This window comes from Ammodytes marinus (assembly GCF_949987685.1).
Source record: "Ammodytes marinus genome assembly, chromosome: 3".
Classification (NCBI taxonomy): domain Eukaryota; kingdom Metazoa; phylum Chordata; class Actinopteri; order Uranoscopiformes; family Ammodytidae; genus Ammodytes; species Ammodytes marinus.
Window position 1 is genome coordinate 408648 of NC_137232.1, and position 22002 is coordinate 430649.

A 22002-nucleotide genomic window follows, 5' to 3' on the forward strand; every position below is an offset into this window, starting at 1 on the left:
ATTACAGAGAAATATGTCCCATAAAAGAAAAAGAGCACCAAGCCCATGCCAGAGGACCCTGCATAATATTTTATTTTAAATTAATATTTTTATGGAAAATCAATGGGTCTTTCTTCAATAGCTTCTAATTCATCGGACCCAGTGTCTCCAAATTCTTTGTCCACACAATTCCTCAGATTTAGCCTCTTAATTTTCCTCTCAAAGTGCACCAGAGTCATAGCCTGGCATTCCCAGACCTGCCACTAGGCGCTGGCAAATTAAATTTGCTGCGCGTGTTGGTCTGGAGACGCTCCGTTGAAGCTTATCAAGACTACCAGAAATCTGGTATAACGTTTCAATTGGTTCTATCTAATATGGGCGCGCCAGAGCCCTTTATATGGTGCTCTGGGGAGGACGTAACCGGATGACGACAGTGACGTGCATGCGACGTCGAAGCTGTGATAGTAAACATCAAAGATGGCTGCGGATATGTTGTGTGAGTTTGAGACTGCTTTGGCCTCGACCCTTAACGAATTGGAAGACGGGACTCATAGCTTTCACTAGCAAGTAAGTGGAATGTTCTGTTTTGCCGACCGACAACGGCAGACGTTTAATTGAACAGTTTAACAGCTGTTCGCTAAACGAACGGGGCTTACGTCACTTGTGCATCGCTCTGATTGGTTGTAGTGCTATCCAACTGCGTGCAGTGGCATTTGAAATGCACGAGTAGGAGCCGCCCCTAGAGTTGGAAATTACTATTGATCGTCGCCAGACCCTCTATCGTTCAAGATATCAGGGTCAGGATTTCCAGGCTACCAGAGTCATGCATTTCACTTTAAAAAGGTAAAAAAAATTCCCCCATACCCCCGGACCCCCCTAGAAGGGTTAGGATCTAGAACAGACAGTGTTTTTCTATTGTAGTCACCAGAAGGCGGGAAACAATGTACTTTAATATATAGACCCCCCATACCCCCCAATTTCATTTGGGAATAGAAATCCTAAATTCTGTGTTTCTAAAGGCAGGCTAAGGTGTAAAATGTGTTTGACTTTGCTGCACCTAATGCAGAAACAACAAAATTGTAAACTAACCATGGTATAAGCCATATGTTTAATGTCTAAATGCTATGCTGCATATTCAAGAAGAGGCTAGGAGGGAATCATCACAGTGTACCCACTACAAATAAATAGACTGAGTAAGAGGAAGCAGAGGGTTTTCCCTCAACATCAGGCTATCAAGAAAATAAAAGGAAATAACTTAAATTAATTAAATTGACTTCTAACAAGGCACTGTTTGATAACAGATATATGTATGCATTTAAAGATCAATGTCACAATTTACAGATCTGTGTATGCATTTAAGAAACTGGTTGTACACACGGATCTGATTACACATGCACAGTTTAAGATACATATTTGTAATTTTTTTTATATAATATTTGCCCCATATCTTAGCGTTTGATTGCTACAATTGTTCAAATGTTTGATGGGAAATGGCTTGCTGACGGGCGGAGCTGAGCACTGATTGGTAGTTTAAACCCTGTGCCTTTGATGCATTTCCCCAATTGTGAAAACACAGCTAAAACGATTTCTAAATCAAAAGTAAAAAATTACCCTTTTGGACAAAAAAATTCCTAATGATACTACAGGGCTAATCAGGATTTCTCCTCATATAGCCTATATTAAGGCCGTTAAGTTCATCATGTCCATCTCTACAATAATAAAAGGGGATTTCTAATTACAAATAAAAAAAGCCCTCTGTTTAAATGACTACCGCCCCGTAGCTCTTACATCGGTCATCATGAAGTGCTTCGAGCGGATAGTCAAAACCCACATCACCTCTTCTCTGCCTGACACCCTGGACCCTTTACAGTTCGCCTACAGGCCAAACAGGTCTACTGACGACGCCATCGCCCTCACACTCCACACTGCCCTCTCCCACCTGGATCAGGGGAGCACTTACGTGAGAATGCTTTTTATTGACTATAGCTCAGCATTCAATACTATAGTGCCCTCTAAACTCATCACCAAGCTCATGGACCTGGGACTGAACACAGCCCTATGCAGCTGAATTCTGGATTTCCTGACGGGCAGACCCCAGGCTGTGAGGATAGGCAACAACACCTCCTCCACCTTGACTCTCAGTACTGGAGCACCGCAGGGCTGCGTGCTCAGTCCTCTCCTCTACTCACTGTTTACGCACGACTGTATGGCCACACACAGCTCAAATAGAATAATTAAGTTCGCTGACGACACCACAGTCATTGGTTTAATCTCCAACAATAACGAGACAGCCTACAGGGAGGAGGTGAGGGCCTTGTCAACATGGTGCCATGACAACAACCTCCACCTCAACGTCACCAAAACAAAGGAGCTCATAGTGGACTATAGGAAGCTGCAGGGAGGAGAGCACACCCCCATCCACATAGATGGGGCTGCAGTAGAGAGAGTCAGCAGCTTCAGGTTCCTTGGCGTACACGTCACTGAGGACCTGTCCTGGTCACACCACACTGACACTGTTGTTAAGGCAGCAAGACAGCAAGACAGCGGCTCTTCTTCCTCCGCAGACTGAGAAGGTTCGGTATGGGCTCCAGAATACTCTGCAACTTTTACCAATGCACCATCGAGAGCATCCTGACCGGCTGTATCACCAGCTGGTATGGAAACTGCAACGACCGCGACCGTAAAGCTCTGCAGAGGGTCGTGAAAACCGCTCAGCACATCATCAGGTCTGATCTGCCATCCATACATGACCTCTACACCCGAAGATGTCGGAGAAAAGCACAGCGCATCCTCAACGACCACAGCCACCCTAGCCAGGAACTGTTCACTCTGCTACCGTCAGGCAGACGGTATCGGAGCATCAAAACCAGAACCACCAGGTTCAAGAACAGCTTTTTTCCGAGCAGCACAAGAATGTTGAACTCCGCAAGTCCCTTAACTGCTGTCTGAGACACTTATATATATGTGTATGTATTCTTTACATACATGTTTACATGTTGTGTGTGTGTGTGTGTATGTGTATATATATATATATATATATATATATATATGTATATATATGTATATATATGTGTGTATGTGTGTGTATATATATGTATATATACTGTACATACAGTATCTCACAAAAGTGAGTACACCCCTAACATTTCTTCAAATATTTCATTATATCTTTCCATGCGACAACACTGAATAAATGACACTTTGATACAATGTCAAGTAGTCAGTGTACAGCTTGTATAACAGTGTAAATTTACTGTCCCCTCAAAATAGCTCGACACGCAGCCATTAATGTCTAAACTGTTGGCAACAAAAGTGAGTACACCCCTAAGAAAAAATGTCCAAATTGGGCCCAAAGTGTCAATTTTTTGTTTTGCCATCATTATTTTCTAGCGCTGCCTTAACCCTCTTGGGCATGTAGTTCACTAGAGCTTCACAGGTTGCAACTGGAACCCTCTTCTACCCATTCATGACGACATCAAGGAGCTGGTGGATATTAGAGTCCTTGCGCTCCTCCATCTCCCGTTTGAGGATGCCCCAAAGATGCTCAATAGGGTTTAAGACTGGTGACATGCTTGGCCAGTCCATAACCTTTACCCTCAGCTTCTTTAGCAAGCCAGTGGTCGTTCGGAGAAGTGTTTGGGGTCGTTATCATGTTGCAGTACTACCCTGCGGCCCAGTTTATGAAGGGAGGGGATCATGCTCTGCTTCAGTATGTCACAGTACATGTTAGAATTCAATGAACTGTAGATCCCCAGTGCTGGCAGCACTCATGCAGCCCCAGACCATGACACTCCAACCACCATGCTTGACTCTAGGCAAGACACACTTGTCTTTGTACTCCTCACCTGGTTGCCGCTCCACACTCTTAACACCATCTGAACCAAATAAATGTATTTTGGTCTCATCAGACCACAGGACATGGTTGCAGTAATCCATGTCCGTAGTCTGTTTGTCTTCAGCAAACTTTTTGTGGGGTTTCTTGTGCATCATCTTTAGAATAGGCTTCCTTCTGGGATGACAGCCATGCAGACCAGTATGATGCAGAGTGCGGCGTATGGTCTGAGCACTGACAGGTTGACCCCCCACCCCTTCAAGCCCTTCAGCAATGCTGGCAGCACTCATACGTCTATTTTCCAAAGCCAACCTCTGTGTACGACGCTGACCACGTGCACTCAACCTTCGTAAACTGGGCCGCAGGGTGGTATTGCAACATGATAACGACCCCAAACACACCTCCAAGACGACCAGTGGCTTGCTAAAAAAGCTGAGGGTAAAGGTTATGGCCTGGCCAAGCATGTCTCCAGACCTAACCCCTATTGAGCATCTTTGGGGCATCCTCAAACTGAAGGTGGAGGAGCGCAAGGTCTTTAATATCCACCAGCTCTGTGATGCTGTCATAAATGGGTGGAAAAGGGTTCCAGTTGCAACCTGTGAAGCTCTAGTGAACTACATGCCCAAGAGGGTTAAGGCAGTGCTGGAAAATAATGGTGGCCACACAAAATATTTACACTTTGGGCCCAATTTGTAAATTTTTTCTAAGGGGTGTACTCACTTTTGTTGCCAGCAGTTTAGACATTAATGGCTGTGTGTCGAGTTATTTTGAGGGGACAGTAAATTTACACTGTTATACAAGCTGTACACTGACTACTTTACATTGTATCAAAGTGTCATTTCTTCAGTGTTGTCCCATGGAAAGATATAATGAAATATTTGAAGAAATGTGAGGGGTGTACTCACTTTTGTGAGATACTGTATATTCTAGGTTTTTATCTAAAATTTGGTTCTTATTGCACTATACGTTGATACTCTTTTACTCTATATACTCTATACTATTTTTAAATTTTTTATTGTTGCATTATTGAGGAGAGCTTGGAACACAAAAATTTCATTGCCAGCTATGACTGCTTGCCTGTTATGTTGTGCATTTGACGAATAAACTAACTAACTAACATTCACTTCATCAACAATTTCGTATTCTTACTATGTAAATCACTCATATTTTTCTTTATATAAATAGGGGAGAGTGGGGTGAGATGTGCCACTTTTTACTCAAAGTTATTTCAAATTGAGGGACAGTTATGTCTCCAACTCAAATATGTACATATATTTCAGGATGTTGTGCATCCCTGGCAATAAAAACTTTGGATCTGGAATAAACTGTTTAAGAAATATAGCTTTCGAAAAAAAAGTTGTCTTGTGGCACAACTTGCCCCCCGGTGTGGTGTAAGTTGTGCCACAAGAGAGAATACCATGGGGTAAATTGTGCCATTGATATATATCCCATAAACTGTAATGCAAGACAAATCCATAAGACAATTACTTTTTTTTTTCAAGCTTTATTAGATAGTACAGAGTTGAAATGGGGAGACATAGAGAGGGGGGATGACCTGCAGTAAGGGTCCACGGGTCGGATTTGAACCCGCGACAACTGCAACGAAGGCCGGAGCCAATATGGTATGCGCTCTATCCACTACACCACCGGAGCGCCCCGACAATTACTTATTTAAGGTTTATTTAAAGTAAATAAAGTAAATATTTTACAAAGATTGAAGGTCAATTTTCTTAAACAAGGCCTAGCAGATCTAGGTGGTCTTACCTGCAAAGCTCACAATGACAAATATCTTACCTCTAACTATCTTACCTCTGCACTATTAGCTTTGTTTATATGTAGATGTCTGGGCTTTATGTCTTTTATTTTTGTTATTGTTATTTTACCTTCATTGTTTACCTACTGAATGCACTATGTACAACACTTTGGACAGTGCAAACTGTTATAAATGTGCTTTTATAAATACATTTTACTTACTTACTTATAACTCACCTAGGCCCTTTGGCACAAATCACCCCAACCCCAGAATTTTGGATAATAAGCATGATGCAGCAGTTTAGGGCTGACATCGTGCTAATTGTATAGACTCAAAGTTTAGCATACTAAAGCACTAAAACATGTGTCAAATGTTTTCAAACTTGTCTATAATTGTTCAGACACAATAATCAAAAACCTTGATCATGGAAATTTTACTTTGAAAGGCAAAACACAGTTTTTTGAGCTTAAATGTGCTTATATCTTATTCTTTGTGTCTCCCTTATTTACAGGATGAGTCAAATGGATGGCTCTTCTTAAATATATGGTCACATTTCCAATTTCTTCCACGGTTTTCTAGAAACAAGGGGTGGCACAACTTCCCCACTGGCACAACTCAGGCCACTCTCCCCTACTATAATTTCTTATATCTGCCTCGGCCAGCAGCTCGATTCCAGCCCGCGGTCGTTCTTTGCATGTCACTCCCCTCTCTGCCCCATTTCAACTCTGTCTCTATCAATAAAGCATAAAAATGCCCAAAAAATATCTTTATAATTTCTTATATCATATTCATTGTTAGAAAGGAGAAGTAATCCCTTATTTTCTTGGATTGTAAAGGATTTATCACTTCAAAGTAGGCTGATCTAATAAATGTAAGAAAGATTCTTGTTGTTTTGATTAATGCCGCTAGCTTATTTGAAGTGTTTAGTCCTTTTCGTTTTGTAGTGTTCTGTTTCTAATCGGTTATAGTATGTGTAGCCCCTCTACGAATATATGCACTTTTCTAATAGGCCTTCAAACTAATACTAGAAAACAAACTTCATCCGCAATAGAGATGCTACTTCCGGCAGCACATGCCACTTGGAGCTGTCAAGCTTCAGTCTGGCTTTATGGTCACTCCCCCAAATGCACACGGCTACCCCTTTCTACTTTCCTGGGCTCAAACAAGCCTATTGTCTTCCAATAACTGTTAGTTTTATTGATCTTGCCTCTTTATTCATACAGAGAAGGAAGTAGCCTAGTGTCCCACTGTGGAATGGTTTCAGTTTTTCAGGGATATTAGCTAAATCAGTTATTTGCACATAAAAGCTTCCGTGATGAGCACTAATATAAGTGTGAGGTACTCAAGCCCCAAATAAATCAACCTGAGATGCGACTAAAAGAGATTGAATTACAACCATCTCTATTACTCTAATGACGAACCTGTACATTTTACAGCTGCCATCTGCCTGTGATGCTTAATCAAGACAATAAATAATGTACAGCTTTAGAATATCACTTTCTTCCAATGGATTTGCAATTTGTGCACTTGGTTGTGTTTTTGTTTTTTTCCCTTAATTTTCCAATGGTCAGCTATGTGGTGACTGAACTGATGCAAAGTGACCTCCATAAGATCATAGTATCACCACAGCCTCTAAGCTCGGACCATGCCAAAGTTTTTCTTTATCAGATACTGCGAGGTAAGTTCTCTGCTTGGTATACAGTAGTTACATTATATTCAAGTCAAGTTTAAACTATTTTATGTCCATACGAATTAAACAGGGGATAATGGGGATTAAATAAGGATAAAATGCTTAAACCAAGATTTGACGAGATGAGTTTTCAAGGTTTTTAGACTAAGTCATTCCAACCAAATACCAGGGGCCGTATTCACAAAACATTTTATCTTAGCGCTAAGAGTACTCATAAGGAGCACTAAAAGTTCTTAGTTAAGAGTGATATCTTTAAACCCAACTTTTACTAAGGAGTAAGCTAAAATGAGAGGACGGAGTTGACCCTGTTGCTATGGATGACATCATGTTCCTACCTTCTATGCCCATAGTGATTGGCTTAGACGGAATGAGTCTGTAAGAGTGAATATGACCCCTGACCTTTATTAGTGTTTTGATCTGGGGCCATATTCACTAAACATTTTAAGGCTAAGAGTAGGTCCTAACTTGCTGATTTAGGAGTGACTCCTAATTTAGGACTCCTAAGTCACTAAAGGCGAAGACACACCGGGTCGACTGCTGATAGTCGGCACAAAATGGAGTCAGACGATTCAGTCAGCTCCAGTCTCCCCGACACGGTCAAAAAATTGCGAAGAACACACCGAGCCGACTACCGACTTGCCGTACGTTCTGCGCTTGCATGGGACAGTGGCGGATACAGAACGTCATTGATGGGTGGGCCTGGGAATGCTTATAACTATGGCTGTCAAATTAACGCGTTAATTTCGATTAATTAATCACAGTAAAATTAACGCGATTAAAAAAATTAACGCAGATTAATCGCACTTCTATAGTGCCCTTTGACCCGGTGCTAAAGGGGTGAGACGAGAGCGCAGCTTGCGGACGCGGCCCGCACGGGATTAAACGGTAAAGAAAGAAGAAGGGCAAAGGGGCCGAGGTCTCTATGGATGTGTTATGGGATGTTTTGGGCAAATAAGCATGAAGGTAAGAAGACAGCTTATTTTATTCTCCGCAGTGTCTGTGAATTATTCATTTAGTGGCCGCCAACAATGTAGGTTCAAAACTCAAGTATCTCTCAATCTTCCTCCGTGTCTCACTTTCGTTTGCTAGCTGTGTGTGTGTGTGTGTGTGTGTCTCTATTTTTGGCGTAGTACGATGGCGAATGAGTCGGCGCTATGTGCAGCTTTATTTCATGTAGCCGAGAGAGAGAGACATATAAACAAGACATACTTCAGCAATAAATAGTCAGTAATCATGTACGAGAATAAATAAATTCTTAAAATCTAAAAGCTAAAAAAAAACCTGTGGGTAGGGAGAAGGCTTCAATAGGTTGAAGCCTGGAGTGATGGGTCGGGTTTGGCTGGCTGGGGGGCCTACTGTTTATTCAACAGCCTGATGGATGCTGAAACAAAGGTGGACATGGCTCGTTTGGTTCTTAGTGGCAGGGAACAAAGTCTCCTTCCTGAAGGTAGCAGGTGGTACTGTACTGTTGAGGTTATGGGTGGGGTCCGATATGATCCGTCTACTTTTCCTGATGGCCTATATAAATTATTAGGATAGATAACTTGCAGATCGATAGTGAATATTAATTTGCTCCTATCAGAATATAGGCTGCCACCCTGTCAGATTAAAAACTCCAAACATAAAATAAGAAATATAATAGCTTTCTATGAAAATGCGTTGAAAGGAGCCAGTTGAGGTGGTTCGGGCATCTGGTAAGGATGCCCCCAGGGGGGCGCCTCCCTACGGAGGTGTTCCAGGAGCGTCCAGCTGGAAGGAGGCCTCGGGGAAGACCCAGGACTAGGTGGAGAGATTATATCTCCACGCTGGCCTGGGAACGCCTCGGGATCCCCCAGTCAGAGCTGGTTGATGTGGCCCGGGAAAGAGAAGTTTGGGGTTCCCTGCTCAAGCTGCTGCCCCCGCGACCCGATTTCGGACAAGCGGTTGAAGATGATGATGATGATGACTATGAAAATAAATCTCACATTTCTTTCTAACTCCCCTACAACATGGGTTGTGGCGATTTTGGGGAACAAGCTAATTTGCCACCTCAAACATCACATCGCACCGACAACTGAGGGACAAGCATATTGTTGACACCTGTGATCAGCAGATAGATGAACCGCACAGAACTGGTGCAGGTGATATGGGAGTGTTTCCGTTGGTGAGATGTGCCAGTAAAAACCCTCTGGGGTCTAGACAGGGGTCAGTCAGAAGTAGTTAGTTTAGTCAGCCTAAAATAAAGTAGGGGAGAATAGGGTTGCAGGGCTGTATGCTTATTTTTTTAGGTGGTAGCACTGGTGCTAGCAAGCAAAAAAATTCAGTAGCACAAAAATAAATTTGGTAGCACACAAAGTAGGCTATGATTGAAAACTTGCATAACCTTAACCCTTGCATTTTGCTCTAATTACGTTTGAGCATGTCATCCTGGTCTCATTTGAGATTCACAATTAATATGATATCCTAGTGTGTGCAGTAATAATTGTAGAAAAATGAATAGGGGTGCACTGATTGCAATTCAAAATAAAAGTCAACTCACGTTTGGCTAGTAACATGCTTTTAATGTGAAGGCGCACAGGAAATGTTCTGTTTGTACACGCGCTAACTGAACTGCGGTAATGTGCTGTCTCCTTCCGGTAATTGCCGTTGAAGCCGTGAAGTTTTTTATACCTAGAATCGCTGCATGAGCACAGATCCCGAGCACACATCTTTCACCAGCCAAAGTGGAGGGTGGACTCAATAACTTGAAGCTTAAGGTGTCGGCTTGAAATGTGTATCCCTCTCGGATTCCAACTTATTGTAATAAAGAAGAAATTAATCATCAATGACACCCTGACACATTGTGACAACCAACCCCATCAAGGGGGCGGTTGTCACACACTATGGGGTTGTTTGTCACAATGTTATCTTAATGGGAAACATCTTAAAAAGAAGGCAAGAAAGCAGAACTAAATTAGAAAGTGTAATTGCATTGTCAAGTTGAAAAATAGGCCTACATAACTTAATGCATCTTAACACAAAATGAGCAAGGAATAAAAGAACAAGAAAGACATATTAAGACCAGCCTATGTAATAACATTAGGAACAAAAAAATAGGTCTAACAATATTAGCCTACTCAACTTGGCTACACACATTCATTATCTGAGTTAGGTGGATTCATACCTCCGGATCTGGACAAAATTTGTCTGTCCGTACTAAACGTTGTATCCGGTACTACCCTTCATAGCTCCGTCCGGTTTCAGCGTAGTTATGGATGCTACGCAATACAGAGGGCAGTGTTGTTTTGCAAATGACCAGCAACGACAATCGCTAACATGGCATCTGTAGAGGAGATGATTTAGCTTTGTGTTATCTGAAATCGGCAAAAGAAGGCACAAAAAGTGTACACAGCGGTGTCATGTGAGACCACTCAATGAGAACCTATACATCAATGGCGAGTTTTTTTCTTTAGTTTTGACGATGAGAGAGCTAGATGATGATTCCTCGATTTTCGGACGTTATTATTCTCTTTTTCGTCTATTTTCGGGAGTTACTACTCTCTTCTTCGTTGATTTTCGCGAATAGTTGAACTTCTGTCTCTATACTCTATACTGCCCCCTCGATTTCCATTGGTATTGCTCCAGTTTGTCCGGAGCGCTCCAGATTCGTAAGCTCTCTGGCGACGGACCCACTGACGGACTAAACGACCTCCGGGAACGTACGAAAGGGTCCCTATCCGTATTTACCGTAGGGTGTGATGGGCCTGATGGAAAATGTAGAGTCTGCTCACTCCCACTAAGCAGAGCTTGTGTGCCCACTGGTTGCACATATAATACAACACTTCTCCCATACCTCCCCTGAACGGCTGTTGGAGAAGGTTTCCAAACAAACCACTTTTTTATGTAGCTCTTTTTTTCTTTTGCATAATAGCTGCTTTTCCTGCTCTATTCTTTCCTTCTCTGGGATGTCAGTGAGGATACAGCTTTATTTTAATCTCTGTAGCTGCCTGCAACAGGGGGCTGTTAATAAATATAGCCTAAATAAGTATGGTCACTGAACAAAACAGTAGGTCTAGCTATTTGTTGAGTGACTTGCATAAGGCTACAGGCTGTCGGAAAAACATTGGTATTTATAGAAAGATTCTTTGCGGAGAAGTGTGCGTATTCCCGCGCTAACTTCTGACCATGCGTAGAGCACCCGCAAGGTTTTCCCGACTCGGGGAATCAGCTACACTCAATGGCAACACAATGAAATAAAGCTCAGTCATCAGAAAAACACACACATATTACCGTGAAATGCTTTGGTCCAATATATTTAATCAATTATATGTATAAGCGTACCTCAAGTTGCGAATATAGGCTACTGTAGTCTATGATATGCAGTTATGATGTATGTTGAATTACTTTTCAAGTGGTCTATACATGTTCAAGTAGGTCTATACATGTTTTGGTTATATTTTTAAATTGAATCTTATAGTTCTACTCTATAAGGGGGGTGCGGGGGGTCGGTCGGTACTCGGGGCTGGCGTTGCTAAGGCGGCCGCCTTAGCCATAAAGGGGGGGAACACAGATATATACCATCTTCAGACTCCTTTCCTACCTGGTTGACAGTTTTCTATCCCATCCAGACAATACATTTTTTGTCTCTAAAAATCTGTGTCCCATGCAGGGCTGGACTGGGACAAAAAATCGGCCCTGGCATTTTTGGCCATGGCAGCCCACCATGATTATTTATACGATATGCGGAGGCAGGGGCGTTGCACCAAATTCTAGGCCCCTATACAGAAAGTCTTTCTGTACAGAAAGTCCCCTATACAGAAAGTCTTTCTGTATAGGGGTCTTACAATACAAACATGTAAAAGCTATGTTTGTCTTTAGCCCAAAACGTATGAGTGACTGGTCCCTCTCTGAGCCAGATAACAACACAATGTTAGACCCGAACAATGTTATTTAAAAAATAACAAAAATGTACTGACGAATGAAAGGCCCCTGATATCTGTTTTTTTTTCCCTAAATACATTTTTTCTGGGCCTTCAAAGATCAGGGGCCTATATTGAGCCAGTAAAAAAAATAAAAATATACGTTTTAATTTTTTTGGGTGCAGCCCCCCTCTGCCTTGGGCCCCCCAAGCCTGTCCGCAGTCCGACGGCCCTGAACGTAACTGACCATTGTCAGATGCTCATAATTACCGAGTAGAAGTTGAATGCGTGATAATAGAATTCAATGCAGCCTCTGAATGGGCGGCCCTCTGCTGTGTGTGTGATAGGGCCAGGCCCAGCCTAGAACCACTCATAATGGCCTGGGAGTGCTGGGACAAAGTTTTAGGGTGTATTCACACATGCTGTGTTTAGTTCGGTTGAAACGAACTCAGGTGCACTTCCACCTTCGGTGCGCATCTTTCAGACAGGTGTGAATACAGCAATCGCACTCGGGGGCGGACCAAACAAACGCTCCGAGACCCAGCTGAAGAGGTAGTCTCGATGCGCTTCAAAACGCACTCTGCTGCAGTTCGTTTGTGGTGTGAATTTGGCCGGACTCGATCCGACCCAATTGCAGGAAGCACTGCGCCTTTTCTTTCTTTTCTTTTTTAATAAATCGCCATCAGCTTCACATTATGGGAAAGTGTTGTTGTCGCCATTGTTAGGAAGATTAGTTGTGGTTTGACCGGGAGCCCCGAGCGAAAATATTACATTTGATAATGATGCGTGCGGATCAGCGATCAGATGGAGAGGAGCGTCTCCCGTAGCGTAGCCTACAGTGCCAACAGGTTCACGCTGCGCTTTGCATGAAGTGTGTGTTTTTATTGTTCTTCCCAACGGGACCGTCAATACTGTCCCCGTGTCAGTTTGGTGCTGAACTGCGCCGAACTGACACCCAGCTGATACACAGCTTAATCAGCTGTGTTTCAGTTTGAGCCTATTCTTCACGCGAGTCGCGCGTCCAGCAGCAAAAATACAGTAAAAATGATGTTTCACATCGTAGGCTAGAAGCCACATAACGTGGCATTGTCATAGGGCTACATATTATAAACATATGAAACAACAATAATTAGATTTTTTTCTTCTTTATTTATAGGCTAGATGTAGGCATTTTTATTATTTTTAACTCCATATTATATCAATGATAAATTCGCAGTTTTTACTTCGTTCTTCCTGCTTCTCTCCACCCCAGAATGTCTGTCCAATGAATGAATGACCTTAGATCACGTGTGGTTTTGCTTCGTAATGCTGGTTCACTTGCAAAAGGGGCAATATGAAAGTGGACCACACCAAACAAAAAAATCCAAATTCTATTTGGTCTGGACCAAAGCAAGTGAACTAACGGACTTTCCATGTGTGAATACACCCTTATTTAACTTTCAGGTGAAGTTGACAGCCTGCACGCACATGTTTATGTCCATGGCACTCCCGAGAGGAAAGGGACCTCGGCCCTCGGCTGTGTGACTTGGCCGGGCCGGGCCGGGCCGGGCTGAGTCACACAGCCCAGGGTCCAAAAAAAAAAAAAAAAAAAAAAAAAATTAAATTATTTATTTTTTTTTATGGACCCGGTCCGGCCCAAAATTCCTGCCGGCCCACCGGGCATTGCCCGGTACGCCCGATGGCCAGTCCAGCCCTGGTCCCATGCAAACCCTGTCACAGCTGAGCCTAATTTTTCAGTTTATAAATTGGACACAGTTGACATCGGGCTTAGACCTGTGGCAAAGTTACATGACCGTAATAATGGTGATACATTTGTTTAATAAAAACATGATGTTATGTTTATATTACAATGTTTGACACATAGCTTAACAATTATTTATATTTATTTCAAATATTTGAATGGACATGTTTTACTAATACAGAATGGTTTCAAGAAGTGGCACTGGTTTCCAATATCTAATGTAAAATCCTTTCCTATGATCTTTCTCCTCACCCCTCACCACCACCAGGACTTAAATACCTTCATTCTGCTGGCATTCTCCACCGGGACATTAAGCCTGGAAACCTCCTGGTAAACAGCAACTGTGTGCTCAAGGTGCGTGTCTACCCTTTTTTCACAAAAAGTGATGGTAACTTTATATAAAGGTCCTTGTAAAAAAATAAGTTAATAGGTAATAAGACCCTAAATGCTCATTAACTTCCATATGTAACTGGTGTTATCTTAAAAAAATAAAAAATATTTAAAAGTGTAGATGTTATTAGGGATTAAGAATAGAATGTCTGGAGCACAATTATCCCCTTAAATGTAATTTTATCATTATTATGTCAAATATATGACACTTGTTATCTTCTGACGACGTCCAAAACAGTGTGTCCAGAGAGAGGTTTCAATCTTTCATATGCAATAAAACCTATTTTCATCAAAAGCAACACTAAATAATCTCTCATATCAATAAAAACTGTTTTTCTTCAACACATTAATGTTTTATATAAGTGGTGGGACACTTTTTGTCACCACCGTCAGACAATCCATTAAAATGTAAGAAAATCAGTCAAAATAAGGGGCAGCTGTCACTATGAAGGACATTTTGTTACATTATACCTCTGCAGAGTACATTAGAGTCAGACAGGCTATGGTAAGTGTTGTAGTTTTAGAATATTTTACATTCCAAATCTTGAAAGTCCTGCATCACAACCATGATACGTCAACACCGACTTACAATTTCTGAAGAAGTTATTTGAAATGTTTCCATCATTTTATTTTCCTGAAGTAGTTCATACTAGCACCTATTATCAACAGAAAAACCAAATGGCTACTAGAAACTCCATTTGTTCTGTTTAAGAAACGTTAAAAATGTCAACACCTTCAGATGTCAAAAAAATATTATATTCATATACATTTTGAAAATATTTTGAGTGGCCTCTGTGAGTCTTGGTGAATATTTATTCACATAAATTGAGGGAAAATTAATTGGTGTTTTTGGCGTCTGATGGTGTTAACACAAAATAAGGAATGGCAAGCTAAAAAGTCCATTTTGTTAAGGAAGGGCAAGGTAAAAAGTCCATTTTGATAAAAAGGACAAAAGCTGGGAGGTTGTGTCAAAGCTTAGCTCAGTAGCTTAGTATATGTTGGATACATACTTGTAATTTAATTTGCCTAAACATAGGGTTTGTATTTTTTCAACATTGCACCCTGTTTTGTCCCACTTCTCAAGAATCACTGCACTGTTAATAGAAGCATTACAAACCCATTTATTGAATCTTACTAACTTACCTTTACTAAACATTTTTGTTGTTGCTTTATTTAAGGTGCTCCGAGGAACTTTCAGTTTGTGGTAATCCTTGCACCCCTTTTGGACAAAAGCGGTAGTGTTTTTACTGCGCCAGCTGTAGTTCCTGGGTGAGTGTACCCATGACAATGGCATTAAGAAAAAACATATAAAAATTGCTTAATTTGCACTGATGGTCTTGTTTGCTGTTAAATGTCATTTATGATCATCAGAGGAAAACATTTACTGTTTCAGAAATATCTAGAATTCCTCGTAGCACCTTTAAGGTAAAAACAACTTTATTATCTTTTATTAAACTGCTAATTATGCATTTCGCCTTTTCATCATGACCTGATCTAAAGCATGAACAATGCCTATTAGGTTTAATAAATCCTTCATTATACACTTATTAACAGTGGTGGACTCAAACACTTTACAGAAGTCAAACTAAACATAAAAAGTCAAAAATTTACTCAAATGTACAGCATTAACTTTTCTAGTTAAGTTAATGTAAGAAAGTACTCACTTTTAAATATACTTAAAGTATTAAAGTAAAAGTACAAGCCAAATGTATATCTCTAAACCAACAGTCTAAAGCAGGGGTGTCAAACTCTGGCCCACGGGCCAAATCTGGCCCGTTTCAATATTTAATCTGGCCCGCGAACCAATTCGGCAATTCCATTGAATTCGGCCCGCGAAAAAAATAAAATAAAATTATGATGATTTTTTTTTTTTTTCACATAAGGAGCCTGTGCCATATCCGCACGTCGCACACGCTCCCAACCGTTAGGACACTCGCATAGCTTACCACTAGGAATGTCTGCTGAAAGTTCCACAGCTCAGGATTTTAAGCCATGAATTGATGAACTTGCATTGAAGAAAATATGTTTTTTCTAATGGCTGTAAATAGGCCAATCTATGGGAGTAAATAGCATGCTAATATGATGATTGATTGTGTCAACTGTCTAAGGATGAATGCTAACATTATCTGGTTTCTAACTTTTGCCTCAAGTTACAATTTAGCTATAGCCCACCCCTTTCATTTCCAATGGTGGCTTTGCATTTCATTACCAATGTAAAGTGTCATAAACATTTAACACTGCTGCGTCATGATTCCTATAAAAAAAATAAAAAAACGTGATGTTTTGAATGTGCAGAAAGTTTTGAAAAATCCAAGATAAAACATATTGTCGCTCAATCCAGAATGCCTGAGAGCCCTACTGCATTATAGTCCTTTATAATTGTTTCACCAGGAACCTGAATGTTGTCTTTTCCTTTACAAAAATAAAGACATTTCCTCAATAAATTTACGCAGAAAAGGCACAGAAAACAGAAACAGAAAAATCTACCAGAACACAGGAAATGAAGTGTTTGACGCACAAACATTTCTGGGGGAGCACCCCCATACACCCCACCTATAATTTGTCCCCCAAAATATGTAAACAAAATCTAGCCTATGTATGTACGCAGGTTATATACCTAGATATTTTGTTTGATTTTTGGATTAAAAAGAAGGCAGCGACATGTCTGGCCCTTGAAAGGTGCCTTAATAAATGTGAGGGTGTATTGATCCTAGTAAGTTTAATTTCCTACTAGAGTAGGCACTTGAGCACTGATGTGGCGCTTTGCAGCATCTCCTTTGTTCCAAAGGTCCGCTACTGTATATAGTGGCTCGCCTTTTTCCTTACGCATGCACTTTACCATTTCGCCGGCGGTTGTTTTTAAATGATGAATTTCCCGCTTTGTCGCTGTCTGACTATTGCCGCCCTTGAGAGAAATACAGTGGCATGTCGTACAGCTCTTCAGTGAGGATATTTTTTCCAATTCAAATCAATGTAAAATTTTAAATTAATAGGCCTTTGTGGCGCTATTGTAGGCTAATTGTGAACAAATGTGTGGGAAACCCTGCAGTATATTCTTGGCTTCATGTTAAATCAGTGTCACTTATCATTAATTAGGGCCCGAGCACCGAATGGTGCGAAGTCCTATTGAAACCGTAAGGATTTTTATTCCCTATTATTATTATTGCGCATTCTTCTCAGTGGTTTTTGGCCCTTTTCACCTACTTCGCGTCATGCAAAAGTTGAAAAAGTTGAAAGTCAGACCTAGTTATCAATGGTTTCAGGATTTGATTAAAAAAAAAGTTTTTCAGGAAATGCATGATCAAAAATTGGGCTACAAGCGTGACATTTTAGGAGAATGTGTATTGGCCCGAGGCGCACATAAATGCAATTTTATGTTCTGGGCCAAACTCAAGAGGAAGTCCGCCATTTTGGATTTAGCGCCTAAAATCGCCATTTTACAACATTTCCCATATCGACGAACTCGTCCTAGACTTTTTACGCCAGGGACGTCAAACCACCTCTCAAATACTCAAGTCGCTTGCCCGATCTTGAATTGCGAAGGAATTTCAAAATTACCCTTGAACCAGGGAGCTAATGGGGGTCAAAGTTGACGTAAACAACATCAAAAAAGAACCTCATGTCATTCGCCAAAACACATCAAAAACGGACCTCATGAACCCTTTAATTGATCATAACCCAGACTGTGTTATACTTAGCTGCACACAATTTGGCGTCATCGCCACGAAACAGGAAGTCGCCGTAACTTAGCTCTGCACAGTCCCACTTGCTCCAAACTTCCCTGGGCAGGTAAGAGCCTAAGCCCGAGGACGTCCTCGCGTCCGTATAAAGCGCGGTAGCGGCGCCTCCCGCAGGTGACTGAAAATGCTGCACGGCGCGCTCCGAAGAGGAGACAGTGGCGCGCTATCTCGCGCGGCTTCACGCAGTCGGCCGGAGGACCGTGGCCGGACGGGACGGTGCCCAGCACGGTAGTGCGAGGGCCCGGTCATCACTGCTTGCAGTTTTAATTGTATTCATATTAGGGCTGTCAAAATAAACGCGTTAAAGCAGGGTGATTAATTTCTGGAATTAACACGTTAATTTTTTTAACGCAATTAACGCATGTGCAGAATGGTCCGCCCCGTACATCCCATCCGCTCTGCACTACAGTCACTCTTAACGTTGTGGTTGACCCAGGATCAGTAGCTGCACGCAGCCAAACATAGCAGCACGTTAGCCCATGCCATGTTTTGAACTGCTAACGGCCACCTGTGTCGTGGGCATAGATAGTATATAAAATCAACTGCCGCGGGTTGCAGTTGATGTCGAAGCAACAGGAGGAGAAACATTGTCCGGTCTGTTCAGAGCCCGCGAGGACATAAACATCTGCAGTTTTCAGAGGTGTGTGTGATTAGACATCAACATAACGTCGGCTTCCTGGCACAAATGAACAGTCCCCTAGAACGTGGTCGCGCGTCCAAACACACACACACACAGACACACACACACACACACACACACACACAGCGGACTGTAATCAAGTTGTATTGGGCGACCGTGGTTCAGATGGTTAATCGGGTTGGCCAATGATCCAAGGGTTGGCGGTTCGATCCCCGCTCTGCCACCTGTGTCATGGTTGTTGTGTCCTTGGGCAAGACACTTCACCCACCTTGCCTTGTGTGAATGTGTATGACTGCTGTATGTTTGAGGTGGTGGTCGGAGGGGCCGTAGGCGCTGAATGGCAGCCACGCTTCCGTCAGTCTGCCCCAGGGCAGCTGTGGCTACTATGGTAGTTTACCACCACCAGTATGACTGTGTGTGAATGAATGGAACCTGGAACCTTGTAAAGCGTCTTTGAGTGCCTTGAAAAGCGCTATATAAATCCAATCCATTATTATTATTATTCAAGATTGCACAACCTATAGATTCACCAAATAAATGCCATTATATAGCCTATATTTGCCCAAAGACGTAGTAAAGAGACAAAACCAATTGAATTATGGTGTGGTATATATTTTAGTTTGATTTAAATTTATTTTCAGTATTAAAACCATCATTTGGATTTTCAATTAATAAAAAAAGACTAATTTTAAATGTACATATCCACCTTCTGTCATTTATTTCCCGTTCATACAACAATATACAGAGAAAATTCAAATTTTTCGGGCATATATCGAAAGGTAAAATTAATCGTGATTAATCCACAGCATCCTGTGATTAATCTGATTAAAAATGTTAATCGTTTGACAGCCCTAATTTATATCTCTTTACTTTAATAAAGTAACTCCTATTTGGAGTTTTATTTTAGTTATTTTTCTTTTTCTTTTCTCCTTTTCTTTTTGATTTATTATTCGTGAGTTGCACTCGGACACTGGCTTCATTATGACAGCTGGACTCTTTTTGTTTTGTTTTCCTGGCTGTATCAAGACAGTTGGACACTTTTTGTTTTATGAGAAGTTCATACTATTGTTTTGTCATATGTTCAAAAAACACAGGAAGGTACATGGTTACAAGCGATCATCTGAAGGAACATCAATTTGTAAAGATATTTTTAATGGACACATGGGAACTGGCAGACAGTGACTTGGATCATAAAATATTTTATTTATTTCTGATATGTTCAGGCAGTTAAATGTCTAGTAAGCTAATTAAATTCATTTCATGGAACATAAACGGTTGTGGGAGTCCCCTTAAAAGAAAGAAGATATTGACATATTTGAAAAATAATCAAACAGATATTGTTTTTATACAGGAAACCCACATGCAGGGTGAAGCTGAGAAATTCAAAGTGGGCTGGGTAGGTCATCTTTTCCATAGCTCATTTTCAAGTAAACGTAATGGAGTGCTGATTCTAATTCATAAGAACTTAAATTTCATCCTCTTAAAGCAAACTAAAGATACAGAGGGAAGGATTGTATGCATTGAAGCAATAATAGAGGAAATCTCCATAGTATTATGTAACCCTTTGTTTTTCCATGAGGTTAATAAGATCCTAGGAGATACGGAAGGTCAAACTATACTAGCTGGGGACTTCAATTAAGTTATTGACCCGGTCTTGGATAAGAGTTTTTATAGAGCCCCTCCCCTGACGAAGGAGAGAGAGGCATTTCACATGCTGAGTAGAGATCCAGGTCTAACTGACATATGGAGGCTGACTAACCCGACAATGAGAGACTATACTTGTTTCTCCCACCGTCATAAAACATATTCAAGGATTGATTTTTTTCTAATAAGTTCCTCTCTGGCAGATAGTGCAGCTAGTTGTGCTATAAAAGCAATATCCATCACAGATCCCGCACCAGTCGAATTACTCATTACAGCAAACTTAAGTAATGAGGTAGGTGGAGATTAAATACCACATTACTATCAGACTCACTCTTTAGAAACATGGTAGAGGAGGACTTGAAATATTTTTTTTAAACTAACATTGGCAGCATTGAGGAAATAACAACTGTGTGGGAAGCTTCAAAAGCATACATAAGGGGAAAATTTATAGCACAGGCTACTAAAAATAAAAGAGAAAATCCTAGTAGGATGAAATATTTAGAAAAGGAAATACAAGATAAAGAATTAGACCTGGCAAGACACTTCTGTAATGAGAAGTATCAGGAACTCTCTAAGGTTAGGGACAGCAGCCCCCTGCCTTCCATGACAACATAGAGTGGCGGCAGGAGGCGCTGACTGAGCCCTCAGTGGGAAGCGAGAAATGTTAAATATGTTGAAAAACCTGCTTAAACCGTGCAACTCCCCTGACCCGCCGGGAGTGCGCATGCAAGCCAGAGCAGAGAGAGCACACCTCTCTGCCCTTCCGTGGACAAACGAGCCTTCTGTGGACAAACGAGCCTTCTGGAGGGGACGCACATTCCCTCGGCTTACATGAGCATCCCGGAGCCGGGGTCAGGGACAGCAGCCCCCTGCCCCCCATGACAACGAAGAGTGGCGACAGGAGGCGCTGACTGAGCCCTCAGTAGGAAGCTAGATAGATAAAATACCTTAGTGAGGCTATTTAAATCTATACAAAATGATAGTTATTGAATAACAGGGTGGAGACTAATATCGAGACGCAGACTGAGCAATCGTAGGAAGCCAGATAATTAAAATACATTTGAAAATGCTACTTAATCTATGTATATGCTTAATACTTTATTAATTAGCTAACATGTTTGATAGTAAATAAGAGCATCAAATGCCATCGCAGTACCTGCTTGAGGAAACCTCTCGAACGCTATGGTCCTACCAGACCATCGTACTTCAGCGGAAGCCAGATAGATTAAAGTACCTTAGTGAGGCTATTTAAATCTATACGAAAAGCTGATAAGTTATCCAATACCAGGGTGGACTAATATCTAGGCACATGAAGACAAATCATATATGCCCTAATTATTTGAATGAGTCAGCAATAACACGGCACCCATGGATGCTTTTGAGCGTAGATTATACTTGAGGCCCGGACCGGAGGTGATATTTATAGGCAGACGAAGACCCACAGCCCAAGCTTTGAGCGTTAACAAAGGAGCTACTGATGCTGCAGATGATGCTGCTCTGCACAGAGCATGAGGAGTGGAGCGCTCAGGCTGGAGCCCACAGTATGGCAGAGGAGGCGAGGGCAGGAGGCAACCTGGCTCCAGCTCTGGGCATAGGTTTCTCCTCCGTAACGAGGAGGCTCACGTTGCTGGAGCCCACAGTATGGCAGAGGAGGCGAGGGCAGGAGGCAACCTGGCTCCAGCTCTGGGCATGGGTTTCTCCTCCATAACGAGGAGG

The 22002-nt window shown here is 41.7% G+C and overlaps 1 protein-coding gene across 3 annotated transcripts in view; it reads left to right on the top strand.

Annotated features, from left to right (window-relative positions):
• nlk2 (nemo-like kinase, type 2) overlaps positions 1-22002 on the top strand; it is a 130497-nt gene that overhangs the window by 28013 nt on the left and 80482 nt on the right. For all 3 annotated transcript variants that reach the window (XR_013844788.1, XM_080024711.1, XM_080024710.1), the window contains exons 4-5: positions 7136-7242; positions 14141-14226. Coding sequence is in view for 2 of the 3 variants with exons in the window: in XM_080024711.1 (XP_079880837.1) it covers positions 7136-7242; positions 14141-14226 (193 nt within the window). In the remaining variant the exon portion in view is untranslated. The remainder of the gene's footprint in view (positions 1-7135; positions 7243-14140; positions 14227-22002) is intronic.